The 16,407-nt window shown below is 41.8% G+C and overlaps 1 protein-coding gene across 5 annotated transcripts in view; it reads left to right on the plus strand.

The window, feature by feature from the left end:
• KLHL29 (kelch like family member 29) overlaps positions 1-16,407 on the plus strand; it is a 415,004-nt gene that overhangs the window by 341,705 nt on the left and 56,892 nt on the right. For all 5 annotated transcript variants that reach the window (XM_064448128.1, XM_064448133.1, XM_064448132.1 and 2 more), the window contains one exon: positions 15,417-15,616. In XM_064448128.1, the coding sequence (XP_064304198.1) occupies positions 15,417-15,616 (200 nt within the window). The remainder of the gene's footprint in view (positions 1-15,416; positions 15,617-16,407) is intronic.

The following is a 16,407-nucleotide window of genomic DNA, read 5'->3' on the forward strand; positions in this document are numbered from 1 at the left end:
ATGCTTTTTAGGGTGATAAGGGGTAGAGTCTGTAGGGAAAGAAAATCTTAGAATCGACTTACAGAAATCCAATAACTGAGACTGGCCAAAGACTGTTGCTTGAATTTTGCTGCAAAGACATCTGCTTGTGTACAGAAGTCACCAGGCAGCATATATTTCTAGAAGCACACTGAGGAATGTTGCTGCTTTACTATTTAGTTATCAAATGGAGATATACTTTAGACTGAACACTGCTCTGATATGAACTCATTTAAAACAAACAAAAAAAAACCTCAAACCTTTTTAAATGCTCTGAAAAGAGACTATGAAGGCAAACCCTTAGATTTCAGCATTTGTTGTCTTTCAGCTGCTCACATAAGGATCTCATGTGTTACAAGAAAAAATAGTGAAAGGGTTAGCCCATATGCCAACCTCACCACTTTTTGCCTTCTTTCATCAGCAGCAATAAATATTCTAGAGGTCAATTTGTGTCCACAGTCAGGTCTCTCCATCCCAGTTGTCCTCCATATATAACCTCAGTTGCACACATGTAACCTTGATGAGGGCTAATGGAGTTGCACAGGTGTATCCACAGCAAAAACACCTTTAGTGCTGATGATGAGGCTTGAATACGGAAAAATCCAGCTTGATGTCTAGTTGAGTTTGCAAAACTGTCAGGTGAGAAAAATAAATATCCACCTGTAAACTGAGCAAATGTGTCTTTGTGTGACAATAAACTCAGAGCTATGGGGTGGAATTTCTGAAGACTTGCTTTTTAGAGGATACTTGCAGTGGAAAACCTGGTCGTTTTAGAAATGCCATGAAGTCAATGAAAGTCAAGGATTCAAGTTGCAAGAGGTTCTCAGTATTGTGTAGGATCATGCCCTTAATAATATGAAATCATTATAGTTCACAGAGTCAGTTTGTTTGTAAACACAACATGTCTAGAATTCTCTCCTGTTAGCATCTCCTTTGAGATGGTACTTCAAGCTTTATGTGATTTTTATCTTTGTATTATTATAGAAATCAAAACAAGGAATGGTAGGTTTTCTTGAAGAATAAAGGAGATATCTTTGTGTTAAGTATAATATAAAGGCCATTTCAATCAGTACAGGCTAGGGTTAAACTCTAATTCCATTCCAACCGAAGGCACCAATAAGGTCACAAGAAATGTCAATGAGAAAATGTTCTATTCATGAAGGTGCTATGTGCATCTATATAAACATGCAGAAAAATAATATCTTTCAGAGTATTTACTTGGGCTGTTCTTTGCCACAGGCTAGTTATTGTTAACCCAATGTTCTGCCATTGATTCAGCTGTGTGCTGGAGTTGGTATCTGATAGTAGAATAACAAGTAGTGTCTCAAAAGAATAAAAGTGAAATGTTCAAAACCAAATAAGATCAATTACCCCCTTCTCAAAAAAAACCCAAAAAACAGTCAAAAAGCATAATAGAACTAGAGTTGTTGCCCATTTGGAGGAAGGCTATTTGATGGGAATTAGTCATAGCAGGGAAAAAATTATGTTGTTTTTATTGCACTGTACTGAAAATATGATAACCAGGTTTGATTGACCAAAACAGTTCTATTTATTGTTTATGAAACAAATCTGGTAATGAGAGCACACTTTGAGACACCCTTAGTTTCGCAGAAAATGGTTAATCCGCAATATGCTGAGCATTCTCGTCCTCGTCCAGAAAGCATCTTGTTCCATGTGATTTATCTGCTAAATATGAGCATGGCCCTTTTGAAGCTGGGTTACTCCAGTCCTGAGCCTAAGCTCAGCACCATACCAAGCAATGTGCTGTTGGAAACAGGTCCAACCCATTGGGGTTAGTGTCCCCACAGACAGTCCAGTGTGCCCCCAAGGATAGTCCAGTGTGTGCTGGAAAAGGGTTAACCAGTCCCTGTCAGGAGCTGCGCAGCTCTTGAGCTTAAGTCAGGACTCAACGGTCATCTCCCTCCCAACAGCAGTTGACCATAAAAACCACTCTTAGTCCTTTTCATCTGAAAAGGATTAGGTGTATTTGGAACAGCAGGTGTGAAATGTTCCTGATATCTGTTCCACTTCACTGTGCCCACGAAGGGAGGAAAGTGAGGTGCAGGGGAGGGTGGGGATGTCTGAAGGTAGCTGCATGCCCAAGGCTGGTCCCACAGTAGGATATTGCAATAACCACATGGGCTGTGGGGCTACCACTAACAACCTCAGGAACAATTTTATAGAATATTAAACGTATTCAGGGAGTGCTAGGTTTCCTTAAGTTTTCTTCATAAAATCCCATTCCTTTTTGTGGTGAATATTTGAGCCTACTCTATGACAGCTATGGGGTTGAGTACCTGGCCTCACTGTGTGCTCCTTCAGCCACAGAGCATATAGAGGAGTTCATACACTTTATCTGCACTTAGGGAAATCATGTGGTTAGTCAGCTTCTTCAAACTGTGACCAGTGCAAGATTACTGCAGTATAGGACTTCAGGAGAAAACAGATGATAAATAGCAGCAGGAATAGGGACCTGTCCTCTAAATACCATCTCATGTATTCTGAGTGCACTGCCAACCACAGTTGCTTCCAGTCTGCCTCATTTTGGCCTCAATTTGTACCTATGTTTTAGGTACCTAAGAAATCAGCCTTCCCAAAGCAAGGGCCTAATTTATGGTACAGGCAATGAAGAGAAGCACCTTGAAGGCTTCCGGAAGGAGCCTTTTCTCCTAACGCAGGTACCTATGGGCAGGCGGGTAGGAGATCCCTCTGGAGCAATGAGAGGTGCTTGTCTCTTGCTCTTAGTCAGCCAACCAATTTAGGCCCACGGTTGGCATCTAAGGCAGATTTAGTCTAACCTTGCCTTCTAGACTGCTGCTGTAGTCTGCAGAGAGCGAGACAGACCTCTCCAAGAGGCAAGACCTCTCACCATCAAATAGGTGTCTAAGATAAAAGACGAAGGAGGAGGCCATCCCTCTTTACTATTAATAGAGAGACAAGGTGATTTGCTTAGACTGAACTTATCATAGGTATTACATTGCGTCAGGGGTCCAGCCTAAGCTGGTTATCTAGGGTTCCTCTGCAGTTGTCAGAGAAGACAGGAATGTCCATGGGGCAATTCATCCCACCTTACAAGTAACGTGAATCACCTTCTGGAAGTGCTCAGTTTTCATTGGCCATGGAGAAAGGCTAGTCACCCAGCTCTGATTAGACACCTGAATCATAGCTGGCTAAAAGTGCATGAATGATTCCTTCCTGGAACTAGTGTTTGTCTGAACATCAGATACATATGTTTATATATGTACACAGAAAGAAGGAAGTAGATCAGGATCCATCAAAGCCCCTGTATGTAAAGTGCCCCTCTCTCAGAGCACAGATTTTCTTATTTAAGCCACTCTTGTATGTACAGCTCCCTGGTTTGGGGGAGGAGAGAAACGAGCTCTGTGACTTTATATCACCTGCCCTAGAAGAAATGGTAGAAGATATATATGTGTGTGTTCTGGAAGGAAGGAAGGAACGGAAAATCCCATGAAGAGGCATCATTTTTTTCCAGCTGCATTTGGGAAAGTACAGCTGCTGGATAAATGGGATGTCTGATACTTCCGTAACAGAGTTTCACTGGAACATTTTTATTTGCTGCTTTCTCCTTCTTAATCCAACCCGAAGTGCTGGAATCTCTACCAAATATGACATTAATGATAAGTAGCACTTGACATAAAAGTCTTTTCCTGGCCAAAATGCTGGCTTTTATAAACATACTTTAGTTCTATTTCTGTGTGGTCAGTTACTAAAGATCCTCAGATCCTGTCCTACAAGCTTTATCTTTTCAAAATTTGATTGTAATGATGCATCCTAATCTTGAAGTCATCCTGGCTGCCTAATTTCACTAGCAGAGGGTAGTAAGTCACATAGACAAAAGGTTCAGTCACCAGAAGCAAGCATTTCTGATGCAGTGTAATCTGGCAATGCTATGTTCATCCTTCTTTTCCTAAGGAGCAGAGCCAGTGAATTCATGCCAAATTGCTTTTCCACGACACCTTGCCTCTTCTTGCAAGTGTTCAGATTTTTTGTTTTATATATATATACTCTCTTAGGGCTTGAAGGCAGGGCAGGAAGGCAGATGAAGTAAAGCATTTAGGGTGAGAGGACCAAATTCCTTTTGCTTTACACCTATACTGAAGCCAGAGATGTCATTCTGCATTTTACACCATTGTGTGGAAAGGCAGCATTTGGATGCAAGACAGAGAAACCTGCCACTATCCATCTGAAACAGTCTGACAAAACTGCAAAAGCATTTAGGTGTCTGGAAAACAGACTGTCTGGTTTGTGTTTACGTTGTAAAAAGCCCAAAATGAGAAATAGCAGATGAAAGAAAAATCTACTCTTAGTGACCCCTTCATGTTTTCCTGCTTATTAAGAACCTTGCTTTTAACTCCGGGAGAGGAGCAGGCAGCATTTCTACATCTGCATGCTTCAGCTCCATTGTAGAACAGAATGAATGTGGTAACAAATTATAACATTTCTTTGAAAACAGAGAAATAGGGAGTTAAAACTACGATGTTTGTTTCAGGTACCAGGAGAGGTATATTGTGCCTAGGCAGACAGCACCAGTGGTTTCTGTTAAACCATTTAAAGGAGTCTGTGAGAATGGGAGGTTGCATGGGAGTACAAAATATTCTTCACCCTTTACTGCCGGGGTGCAGGTGTAAATTGCACCTTGGACAACATTTTTCTCTTAAACAAGGGACCAATAATTGCTGTGTGTTGGGCCCAAAACCCTGGCATGGGAAGCAGCTTTCTGCTTTCAGTGGCCCCTTTCCCTGAGCACGCTTCGCTTGCTCTGCCTGGCCGAGCAGCCACACTCCGCCTGCCTGCCGGAGCTGCCTGCTGGGTTTCAAATTTTGCAGCTGCCAGGCCTTGGAAAACATGTTTTCATCAAGCAAAAATGTATGGTCTTCTACATAAATGAATTGCAGCTTACAAATATTCAGTGGTGTGGCTGGGCTGCCAGGCTGAGGAACTGCCACAAAAGCCATAGCAGGCATCGCAGCCCAACTGTTTCCATCCTGGAGAGCGTGGCCATGGATTAGGAGGGCGAGTGGCTTGGGTTGGATGCTGCTTTAAAAGGAGGGACAAATAGATGTGCCATGCTCTGAAGAGAAACCATGGCAAGGAGGACAGAAAGGCTCCTTTTCAAGCCTCGAGGTCCAGCACAGAAATTAAGCTTCTGCCTCGTAATGGCTGCAGCTTGCAGAGGCACCAAGGAGAATCACTTAACCTCTCCCTCATTGACAGCATCTCTATTTACTGTGGTTTGGGCTTCTCACTCACATAATTTCTAGACATAACTACAGATCCTTCAAATCTTGTCCAAGGAATGACAGACTAATCACCTCTCTTGCTCTGGCTAGACCTATCTGCAAGCCATGCAGCTGTCATACAGCCACTCATAAGGTGCTGGTACAGGTGACCTACCTATATTTACTTATATCTCACAGACTCAACTAGGCTTGACTGTGTTGAAATTTAGGGGTTAAAGGGAAGTTATCTAACGAGGTGCAGTTCAAGCTAAATGGATCAAAGACAGTGAAAAAAACTTTCACAGCATAGAAACCAGAGCCATGTGCTTGAAAGCTGTCATTTTTGGGCCACTTCCAAAAGCCAGTCTTGCCCTAAAATGAGGGTAATCAAATCTCCGACTCCAGCATGCTCACAGGTAGCTCCAGGGATCAGCAGTTCACTTCCTTTCATTTAAATCATCAAGGATTAGCCACTGCTGGATTGGGATAATGAATTTGAATTAATATGACCAGGTTATGATCATATCAGATCATGATCCCCTATTTTGCTTGCACAGCACTAAGCTTCGGTGACTGAAATACTCTGAGCAGTTCTGCGGGGTGGTGCGGGCAGGGACTGATGGGGTGAGAAGAGCTGCCTGCCCTTTTCCGCATATACTGTGGCTGTAGGTGATGCAATGGACTACCTTACATTGATGTCCAGAGCACAGGCTGGCTCTGCGTATACTGTAAGAAAAGCACTAGCAACACCCTGTAGCTGAGTGGGAAAGAACCAGTGCCTGACAGAATTAATTCTAATTACTGAAATGCTGATTGGGATCTTTGGGCACTACCATAATCATAGTAGTAGTAATAAATAATAATTGTGGTTATCATTATTTTATTATTGTTTTCCCTCTAGACATTGCAATGATGAGAAAGAGCCTTGGATAGACTTACCTAGATAATTACTTGTAGAAATTTCACCACATTCCTAAGAAACAGATTTATTAGCTGCATAATGCCAGCTCTCTGCTAAGCTGGTTTTTGATGGTGTAATAAATATCATTAAATCAGATAGGAGTTGGTTAAGGGGGCAAGCTTTAAGTTTGATGAGAATACTTTTTTTATTCTGTCATTTTATTTTTAATCTTCTTCCCCGTATAATCCGCCAAAACCTGCTTGCATCTTTTATTTACCTTTAACAAATACTATCTTTCACCCCAGGCTATTTTGTCACATATTTGCTGAATTAGGCTGCCAGAGATGCTTGAAACAAGTTAGATCCCATGCTGTTAATAAGTTGGCCCAGTTTTTTTACGTCTCCACTAGCACCTTGTGAGATTCAGTTTATTCTCAGTCCCTAGCAAAAGTCTAGGTCATGAAATGCTGTTCTTCCAAGGGCACTCGCTATTCACTTCTTCATTCACTCGCTAGTCGTTTAAGCCAGCATCTTCAAACTCGTCATCTTCTTTCTTAAATCTCAGCAGGGAGGCAGATTTGTGCCTCCGCCTGTGATCTCCGACACTATAGCATTACAGGCTGCCGTTGATCCCGCGCCTTTAGAAACAGTCTTGACCGAGCAATTAGATTGTGTTCCGTCAGTGAATAGCATTAAGGGTATATAGGAGACGTGGCTCTTTTGTTTGCTTTATTTTATTCTGGCCATGTTGTCCAGGAACAAAAGCACTTGCCGTTAATCCCATTGCTTGTCTTGGTTTGTAATGATCATTTCTGTGATGGTGAATTAGCAGGAGCTGCTAGTGCATGCCCAAGCTCACAGCCATTAATTTTCCTGATTTTCTTCTGATAGAGCAGGTGCAAACTGGCAGCGTTTGACCCTAATAAGTTACACTAGTCTTGCCAAATTTTGTTTGCCTGGAACAAGGAACATTATTTGTATCAACATCCTGGTAAAAAGTGAGCAAATGGATTTGTTGGTCAAGTAAATTTTCATTACAAATTTGCAAGCCTGTATTTAAACAATGTAATTTATTTAATCTTGTGATTTTACTAGTTCTTTATCGTAATCATACAATAGCACCATTACGGTATATGTTTTCGTCTCTCATGAGACAGATGGATAGTGGCTGAGGCTCAAAGATAATATTTATCTACAAGATAGTATAACGAAGGTAGAGATTTGCAAGTTAATACATTTTGAGCTGATAAAATAATTCCAAAGGAGAAGCAATGCTAGGGTATAATTTATTTTTTTAAAATCCTATTTAATAGAACATTCAGTGCCTTATGACATACATATTGCAATGATGTTGCTCTATAAATGTCCCTTTCCGTCATCATTTACCTGATTGATTACCTTGTAACTGCATAAACTTTAATAACTCAGTAAATAACCTGTTACCTCAGTATGCACATGCATTTTGGTGTATGTGTTGTGGAAATGTATGTTGGTGTGTTTGGGCATCTATGCTTTTATATCTCACAAGCGTGTAATTATGATAAATCAAGCTCTTCAGTATGAAATACGACTTTCCATGCAGAGTACAGTGTCTGTTCTCTTCATAGCTGAAGGTTGACTATAATATAACTAAGTTTCTTTGTTGCTTCTCCCAAGATAAATAGACATGTGGGCTTTGAACCATTAATAATTCTGAAGATGATGAAAAGTCAAATAGTGGACAGTTAAGATGCAGCAACATTGCACTCTCCGTTGTCCGGAGTTTCAGTGCTTTAAGGATTATGTTCCACAGTAAACAAGACATTCAGTCTAAATTGTATAGACTTGAACAGGAGTTTTTAATGAGCACATAGCTAACAGACTCTTAAGCCTCATGAGAAGCTGCCTATCCCAGTCTGGAGTCCTTTCTTTGGTAATCAAAATAATTTGACAGAGATAAAAAGAAGTAGCTTCTCTTCATTTAAGTGCTTCATCTTACATAAAAATCTTGGATTTCCTGTTTTCTGGAGATGAAACACTGTCCAGGGAACAAAAAAAAAGAATTTTTTTTCTATCCATCTTGATAGCAATGATTTTGCTATGGGAACACAGTTAATGTAGGGTAAACATTTATGTTCCTAATGACGAAAACAAGCCTGCAAGATCAGCATGTTGAGCTGATGGGGCAGATCCTGGGAGGTCATGAGGTGAAGAGGCCAGCAGGCAGCTAGCCAGTGGGACAGGCCATTCCTTTCATTCTTGCAGGAGGGGCCAGCCCCAAAATATGGGCTTCAGTCACAGAATCACAGAATGGTGGGGGTTGGAAGGCACCTCTGGAGATCATCTTGTCCAACCCCCCTGCTTGAGCAGGCACACCCAGAGCAGGGGGCACAGGACCACATCCAGCCGGGGTTTGAATGTCTCCAGGGAAGGGACTCCACAGCCTCCCTGGGCAGCCTGTTCCACTGCTCTGGCACCCGCACAGGGAAGGGGTTTTTTCTCATACTGAGGTGGAACCTCCTGTGTTCCAACTTGTGCCCATTGACCCTTGTCCTGTCGTTGGGCACCTCTGGAAAGAGTCCAGCCCCGTCCTCCTGACACCCACCCTTGAGGTATTTATAAGCATTGGTGAGATCCCCCTCAGTCTTTTCTTCTCCAGGCTAAACAAACACAGGTCTCTCAGCCTTTCCTCATAAGGGAGATACTCCATTCCCCTGATCATCTTGGTAGCTCTCCGCTGGACTGTCTCCAGTAGTTCCACATCCTTTAACTAGGGGGTCCAAAACTGGACGCAGTACTCCAGATGTGGCCTCGCTTAGGGTGGGGTAGAGGGGGAGGATAACCTCCCTCAATCTGCTGGCCACACTCTTTTTCACGCACCCCAGGACACCGTTGGCCTTCTTGGCCACAAGGGCACATTCCTGGCTCATGGTCAGCTTGCTGCCCACCAGCACTCCCAGGTCATAGAATCATAGAATCGTTAAGGTTGGAAAAGACCCTTAAGAACAGAGCCGCTTTCCAGTAGTTCAGCCCCCAGCCTGTACTGGTGCGTGGGGTTGTTCCTCCCCAGGTACAGGACCTTGCCCTTGCTCTTGCTGAATTCCATGAGGTTCCCGTTGGCCCAGCTCTCCAGCCTGTCCAGGTCTCACTGGATGGCAGCACAGCCTTCTGGTGTATCAGCAGCTCCTCCCAGCTTGGTATCATCAGCGAACTTGCTGAGGTTACACTCTGTCCCTTCATCCAGGTCATTGATGACTATGTTGAACAGGACTGGACCCAGCACAGACCCCTGGGGAACACCACTAGTGACAGGCTCCATCCAGACTTTGCTCCACTGATCACGACCCTCTGAGTTCTGTTGTTAAGCCAGTTCTCGATCCACCTCAGTGTCCTCTCATCCAACCCACACTTCCTTAGCTTACCTGTGAGGATGCTATGGGAGACGGTGTTGAACGCCTTACTGAAGTCAAGATAGACAACATCCACTGCTCTCCCTTTGTTGACCCAGCCAGTCGTGCCATCATAGAAGGCTGTCAGGTTGGTCAAGCATGATCTTCCCTTGGTGAATCCATGTTGACTGTTTCTAATAGCCTTCTTTTCCTCTACATGCCTGGAGATGCTTTGGTCAAGGGTGGAGCTGGAAGTCCCACCTGTGTGCCGGCCATCCCATAGCCTCCTGTGAGCTCAAACATGGTTTTAGTGGAGGATATTAAAATTCCTGTCTTGTATGAGAGTCTGAGCGATAGATAGTCAAAGATAACAGTTTTTGCAATTTTTTTTACTACACTACCAGAATCAGTCTGATTTCCTATTTGTTAAAAATAAATTCTGAGTGTAATATGAATAAAATTGAGGCTATATTATGGAGCTAGCTCTTTGCCGTTGCCTCCTGTTGGGAGAAGCCAGTAATGGCAGTAGGCTGTCTGTTCGCACGCAGAAGCGATGAACCTTGGAGAGGCAGAAAGAAAAAGACATACACCAAGTCCCACATGCCTGGGGAAAGATCACAAATTGTAATTCTGAACGTGTCTTTATTTTAAAAGATAGTAATTTATTTTAGTGCCCTTTTGGAGCACAAACCTTAAATATACGTCATACCTTTGAGTCTACGGCACAGTGAGTCATATGGCTTCGAATGTAAATAGGTGTCACAAACTCTGTCAGTCCTCCTGTTCCCAGCCAGGCAGCCTGGGAGGAAGCTGAACCAACTGTTCCTAGGCAGTAATGTACATTTACATAAAATGTTTCACATTTCTCATGTTTATTCCGTGCAGATGGCTCCATTTTGAACATCCAGAATTTGTTTTGACTTTGTGACTATAGCTTGTAAACAGAGAGTTGGCTGGCATCTGTACCGGGTATAGGTAGCTTTTCCTATTTGATCTCAAATTGAGTGAGGCTGCAGCCAAACCATTAGTCAGTCAAAATAATGTTGCAAGCCGGTTAAAGGCAGCATATCCAAACCATGAGGGAAGCCTGAATTAGGGGCGGTAGCGCTGTCCATAAATTGACAAATTGATGCACTAGCAGTGTTTCACTTACACAGCTACTTTAGCCAGACTCTAAATGTGGCTTTGCAAATCAAGGCATCGCACTATTAAATGTTTTGAACAGAATCTCAGAGAGGTTCTTGTAAGTGAACGTGTTGATAGGAATAATACAGGGAAAATGCATAGATATACATATATTTATAACTCAAGATACAGAAAACTCGGCTGCATCGCTATTAAGCATGAAAACACTAGTGCTGATTCTTGTCTGTGTGTATTACATGTGTGGAAATTGTTTGCAAGGACAAATGAATTCCAAAAATGTAAAGCGCTCTACTTTTTTCTTTTGTCAGATCCACTCCTAATCTTGCAGATGAGGTTTTAGGGCTATTTTTCCTGCTATCAGTATTTAAACTGTTTAGCTCTGTGCTATATACTAGTTAACAGAAAGGGACGCCCATTTTGATTTGTTATTTGAGAGTGCAGTCGAGCCATCCTTTGCTTTAAAAGGTTCCCCTTTGCCTTTGATTTTTCTAGTTTAAGTAAATAAGTTGAAGGACAAGTAGCCAGAGTATGTTCAAAGGCCTTGGCTTAATTTTGTTAGACCTAATTATTCCAGACAATACAAAATATTTTTCAGTAACTCCCCCTTACCCATTCAGAGTGTATCTGTGCTTCCTCCTTACCTGCGCGTTCATTTCTGCTTGCACGTTGCTCAGGTCTATCACCTTGCTGGAGAAAGACGTGATTTGTAAATCTGAAAGGATTCCCCAACAGCTACTATAAAATTAAGCTGTTAAAGAGCTCTTGGAGCTTGTTTAAATGTAGACCTAAACAAACCTCTTTGCTGTTTAGCTCAAGATAAATCTTTTAAAAAGTCCTGTTCTAAATCACTTCCTAATTTTAATGAGTTTATATATCAGCCTTTGCCAGATTTTTACTGCAGCTATTCTCCAAGATTACAGCCATGATAAAGTAAGGACTAAAATTGTTTATTATATATTATTCTTCAGAAGCAAAACTTTTTCCCCCAGAGGCTGTTGGGAGAGCTATTGATTTTCTGCCACAATGTGAAATGTGTGACCTTTATAATATGAGCAATGATTACAAGGCCAATAAAATGACATCATTCTGTTTAAACTTTAGAGTTCGCAGGGCAAATAGCAGAATGTGCCACATTTAATGATGTCCATGGACGATAAGTGTACACTGCTTGGCTTCAAGTGAGACTGAAACACGAAGCAGGCAGGCTCTCCATTCCCAAAATACCCCGTGTTTGTGCCAGGAGTGGGGGAACAGCAGTGTAGGGACCAGGTAGAGCTGTGTCTTTTCCCAGCTCTTAAGGCAAGAAGTCACTCCTTTTAAGAGAGCAGACTTTTCTAAATGTTTGCATCTACCGATGCCACTGACAAAACTCCTCCTGATGGGATACAGGATGAGCTGTTTGGGGCACAGCCGTATATATTTGTACAGATTTTCCCCAATCTACTGCCTATGCATTTACAGGACTAAATTCTGTTCTTGTAATACTGCTTTAGCCACTTCATTGCAGTTCCTCTAGAGAGGCTGAGAGAAGACTCCATCCCAAATACATGAAGTATAACTGCACAGAGCATATTGATATTTTAATACCGGTGAAAAGAAGGAACACAGAAAGCTTTAGTCAGGCGTGGGGGAGATGCCACAACCTGATTCACTGCAGTAATTTCAGAGAACAAATGTATGGAAATTTATCTCTGCATTTCCCACTTCCATCGCATCAGCCTGTCTCCCCACATTATTTTCTTCCAGTCCTTCAAAACCTCATCTTTGATCCGTTAGGACCTGCTTCAGCCAATTTCCTGACATTCTCCAGCCCACACCAAGCCAGAGTCCCAGCGTGGAAACCAGGGTAGCTGTGATTTCCCTTTGGCTCAGCATTTGGTCCAGCTAAACATGAAGCTGAACTGCCCGTTGCTTAGAATGCACAAGCAAAGCAGCACAACGCATTCAAGGCATTGCAGAGGAAGGAATGGGGATAATTTTCTTTCCCGTTTCTGGCTCATTGTGTAATATCAATAATCTCTGTAGCTTTGTATTATATTTGCCATAAGTGGCTCTAGTGATTGATTAAACACCTTAGCTTTTCTTTGGCGTTTAATCAATTGCAGCAGCAGTTTATTGCTTGGTGTATTACAAAGTAAAAGAGATTATTACTTAATTATTCTGAAAAATAGCAGCTTGCAGTTGTTGCTAACATGGGTATGTGTCTATGCTGACATTGGTGTCACATCATCCTTTCCTTTGTGCCTCCCCGTCTCTGCACTGGGAGAGAGTGTACCATTCCTGCCGGGTCGCACGCAGTCGGTCCCGCAGCCGTCGCCAGCACAGTGCAATTAGTGGCATTAAACAAATAAGTGCTTACGCTGGGGCTTCCCACAGTGCAAAGAGCCTGATTCTGTTGCTTACTGGGTACCTCCAAATCTCACTTAAATTTTAGGCAATGTCCTTATTAACCAGCCCATGTGAATATGAACGTGAATATGAATATGTCAGGTACAAACTGCTCCTGGAAACAATTCAGCAAGAATTTCATCGGTACCAGGAGGCTTTTTGATAGCCCAGGGTGCAGCACCGGATGTGTGCACAACTGGAGATAAATCAGATACAGGGAATGTTATTGGTATGTGAGTGTGAGAAAGAAAAAAATATAACATTTTGTGACATCCTCTTGAGGATCTCGGAAATGGTAACTCTTCTGTTTTGACACCTGAGGTTTTCTGCCTTGAGCGCAAAATTGAATCCATATGCAAGAGTTCAGAAAGAATATTGTGGTGTGATAAAGCATAAGGATTCAGGGTAGCACACACATCTGTGCATGTAGGGGTACCGCAGGGGTACCGTGATCAGTGTGTAGTCTTATCCATCTGCTTGTGGAATAAGATCTAACCCACCTGTATTCCCATGCAAAGGGATAGTCTAACATTTAGAATTTAAAAATGGGCTTTAGTTCCTTGCCTTACCCCCGACTTTCTCTATGATCACAGGCAAGGAGATTTGTCTCCTTGTGCCTCAGTTTCCTTTTGTGAATGGGAGTAACCATTGTTCACTACCTTAGAGAAGCATATGAAGCGAAGGACTGCTAGCTGCTCCTCCATTGTGATAATGGACACCATCTAAATACCTTCAATAGAAAAATTAAAATTAAAAAATAAAACTTTGACCCTGCAAATATTTGTGTACATTAAAGCTCTGCCCTTGACTTGAACAGGGCTAGTCAATGGAAGACCAGTGACAAAGCGTCCACTGCAAATTTTAAACATTTCCCCAAATGATTTTAGGTGTGACTGGGTGGGTGAGGTGGGGTGTCATGTTGTTTTATGAGGGAACAAAATTGAACCTCTTATGTTTTTTACTTTTCCTCCATTATGGTAGCAGAGGTCTGACCATCACATTTCTAGGCAGCTTTGTGAATCCAAGAGGTTGGTAGTGCTCTTGCTCGTGCTTAAAGCTGGCATTGCCTGTGAATAGTGATGCTTTGGCCAGTCTATGTAAGTCATGCAGCATCGTATGCCGGGTTTGTGTCAATCGTGCAATGGCTTTTGCAAGTACTCTAGCAGAATTGGAGCGAGCAGACGTTGACTGTCCAGTGACTAGAAGTTCATGTTTCTTTGAGAAGATGCTGGATGGTCCTAACCATTAAAAGAGTTTATTTTCTTACTCCAACAGATTTCCCCTCCCCTCCTTGATGTTACCAAGTTTATTATCACTTTTGTCTTTCAGGTGTAAGCTGTCTTTAGTGTTGCAGACACATCAGCCAACCATGCATTAAGAACTGGGCCCTTACTTTAATTCAGTATAATTTTCTTTTTGTCCAATAATTTCACAAGCACTAATCCACACTTCAAATGCAGGAGATACTTTGATCCCCAAATTGTTCAGCACTTCATGCAGGAAAAACCGTAGGCCACAGTCATGAAACTCCTAGAGGATGGCTGCTGGCTTCCTGTGGCAGAGCTGGTTGTTGTTTTCCCCCCTCTCCCTTCTTTGCTCTAACCATTTTGTCTGTCTATCTTGTCTTGTATTCAGTTTTCAAAGCAATTGCCATGAAGGCCTTCCTTTTTTTAGTGCCTAAAAGGGAACAATAGATTTTTAGACTAAGCATATATACATATTTTATATGACCATCTCTATATGCATAGCATATCTATCATATCTATACTTTAATATAACATACTGAGAAGTTAAAGCTAAACAGAGATTAATATTTATTATTGTTATTTTTTATGAAAAGGTCTTTAAATGTATCCTTAAATGTACATGACATTTAAAATTATTCCAGTGCTGGATTCCTGAAAAAGTAGATGACCTTTTCTCTTGAAATTGGAGAGTGTTTTTTCCTTAGCAGTTATATTACACACAGAAGATGAGATGTTAACCAAGATGTTAAAATGTATTGTTTCCCTTTGAAAGCTAATCCTGTTCCTCATTTTCATTAATGTTGGCTCATTCGTTTTTCTTTTTCTTTCTTTCTTTTCCTTTTCTTTTGCAACTGGTTTTGCATGAAAATGCAGAGTAGCGATAAACTGATTTTTCGTAAGACTTGCTTTAAGACTCTTCTCTTTCAGATCCAGTTAAAGTTTTTAAGTTCAGTTATTTTAAAGTTTGTATTCTTCTGTTCCGTAAACAAAAAAAAAAATGGAGAAATATAATGAGGTGCAAAGCAATTTTCTAGCCCTCACTAATCTGTAAATGCCAACAAAATGGGGATGGTGTAATGTCCGTAATTTAATTGTCTGCTGTTACCAGGTCACCAAGAGACAGTAGCAGAAGCGGAGAGAAGCTGGAATTGGCCATGTCCAACCTCACTGCGGATGTCCTGGAATTACTGCTGGAGTTTGTTTATACAGGTTCTTTGATAATAGATTCAGCCAATGCAAAAACCCTACTGGAAGCTGCCAGCAAGTTCCAGTTTCATACTTTCTGTAAAGTCTGCGTTTCATTTCTAGGTAAGAATCACTCCATCTAGTGAGGTTTTAAGATCTCATTTTAAGGTTTGTAAGCCTTTCTTTTAACAACTCTTGAAAGAAAATTAGAAAACCCAAGATTAAATATAATAAAATAAAATTTAAAACCCCACATTATTTATTTGGGTTGAGATTTGAATTTAAAATGCTGACAGTGACCGGTGGAAGATGATCTAGAGACGTGTAGACTTCTGTTTGAGTGGCAATTGCTTTCACATCTTGATAGACTTTTTTGTTGATTCTTCTTTCATACTTCATACTATCACGGTGACATTTTGTTTCCCAGAGGTTGATCTCTGCACAGATACCAGGCAGTAACTCCCAGGTTGCTTATAACTGTGACAGCAAACGTTGGGTGCTACACCAGGCCAGCTTGGTCAAGCACTGAAAGAGTGGGATGCGTGCTCCCACAAAGGAGTCAGGATCTGCAATTTTCTTCCATCCATGACAAGATTCTTCATATGTCCAATGTGCTTGTGAACAAGATCTGGTTGAACTATTCCAGGTTGAAAGTTCACAGGGTTTGTTCTTTCATACAGAGTTATGGTCTGATGGATATGTGTTACCACAAATGGTGGATGGGGATGTAAGGTTGCTGTGCCCTCCCTTGGTAACTGGTGAGCCCTGCAAGCACAGGAAGCATTTGCCCCAGCAAGGGTGTACAGATCAACATCGTCACCAGTGCCTCCATCTGTCCTCTCACGGCCACATAAAAGCCCATTCCTTCTTGTCCAGAACACCATGTCATGCTGCCCTTGCATTTTCTGTATATT

This window comes from Phalacrocorax carbo, chromosome 3 (genome assembly GCF_963921805.1).
Source record: "Phalacrocorax carbo chromosome 3, bPhaCar2.1, whole genome shotgun sequence".
NCBI classification, from domain to species: domain Eukaryota; kingdom Metazoa; phylum Chordata; class Aves; order Suliformes; family Phalacrocoracidae; genus Phalacrocorax; species Phalacrocorax carbo.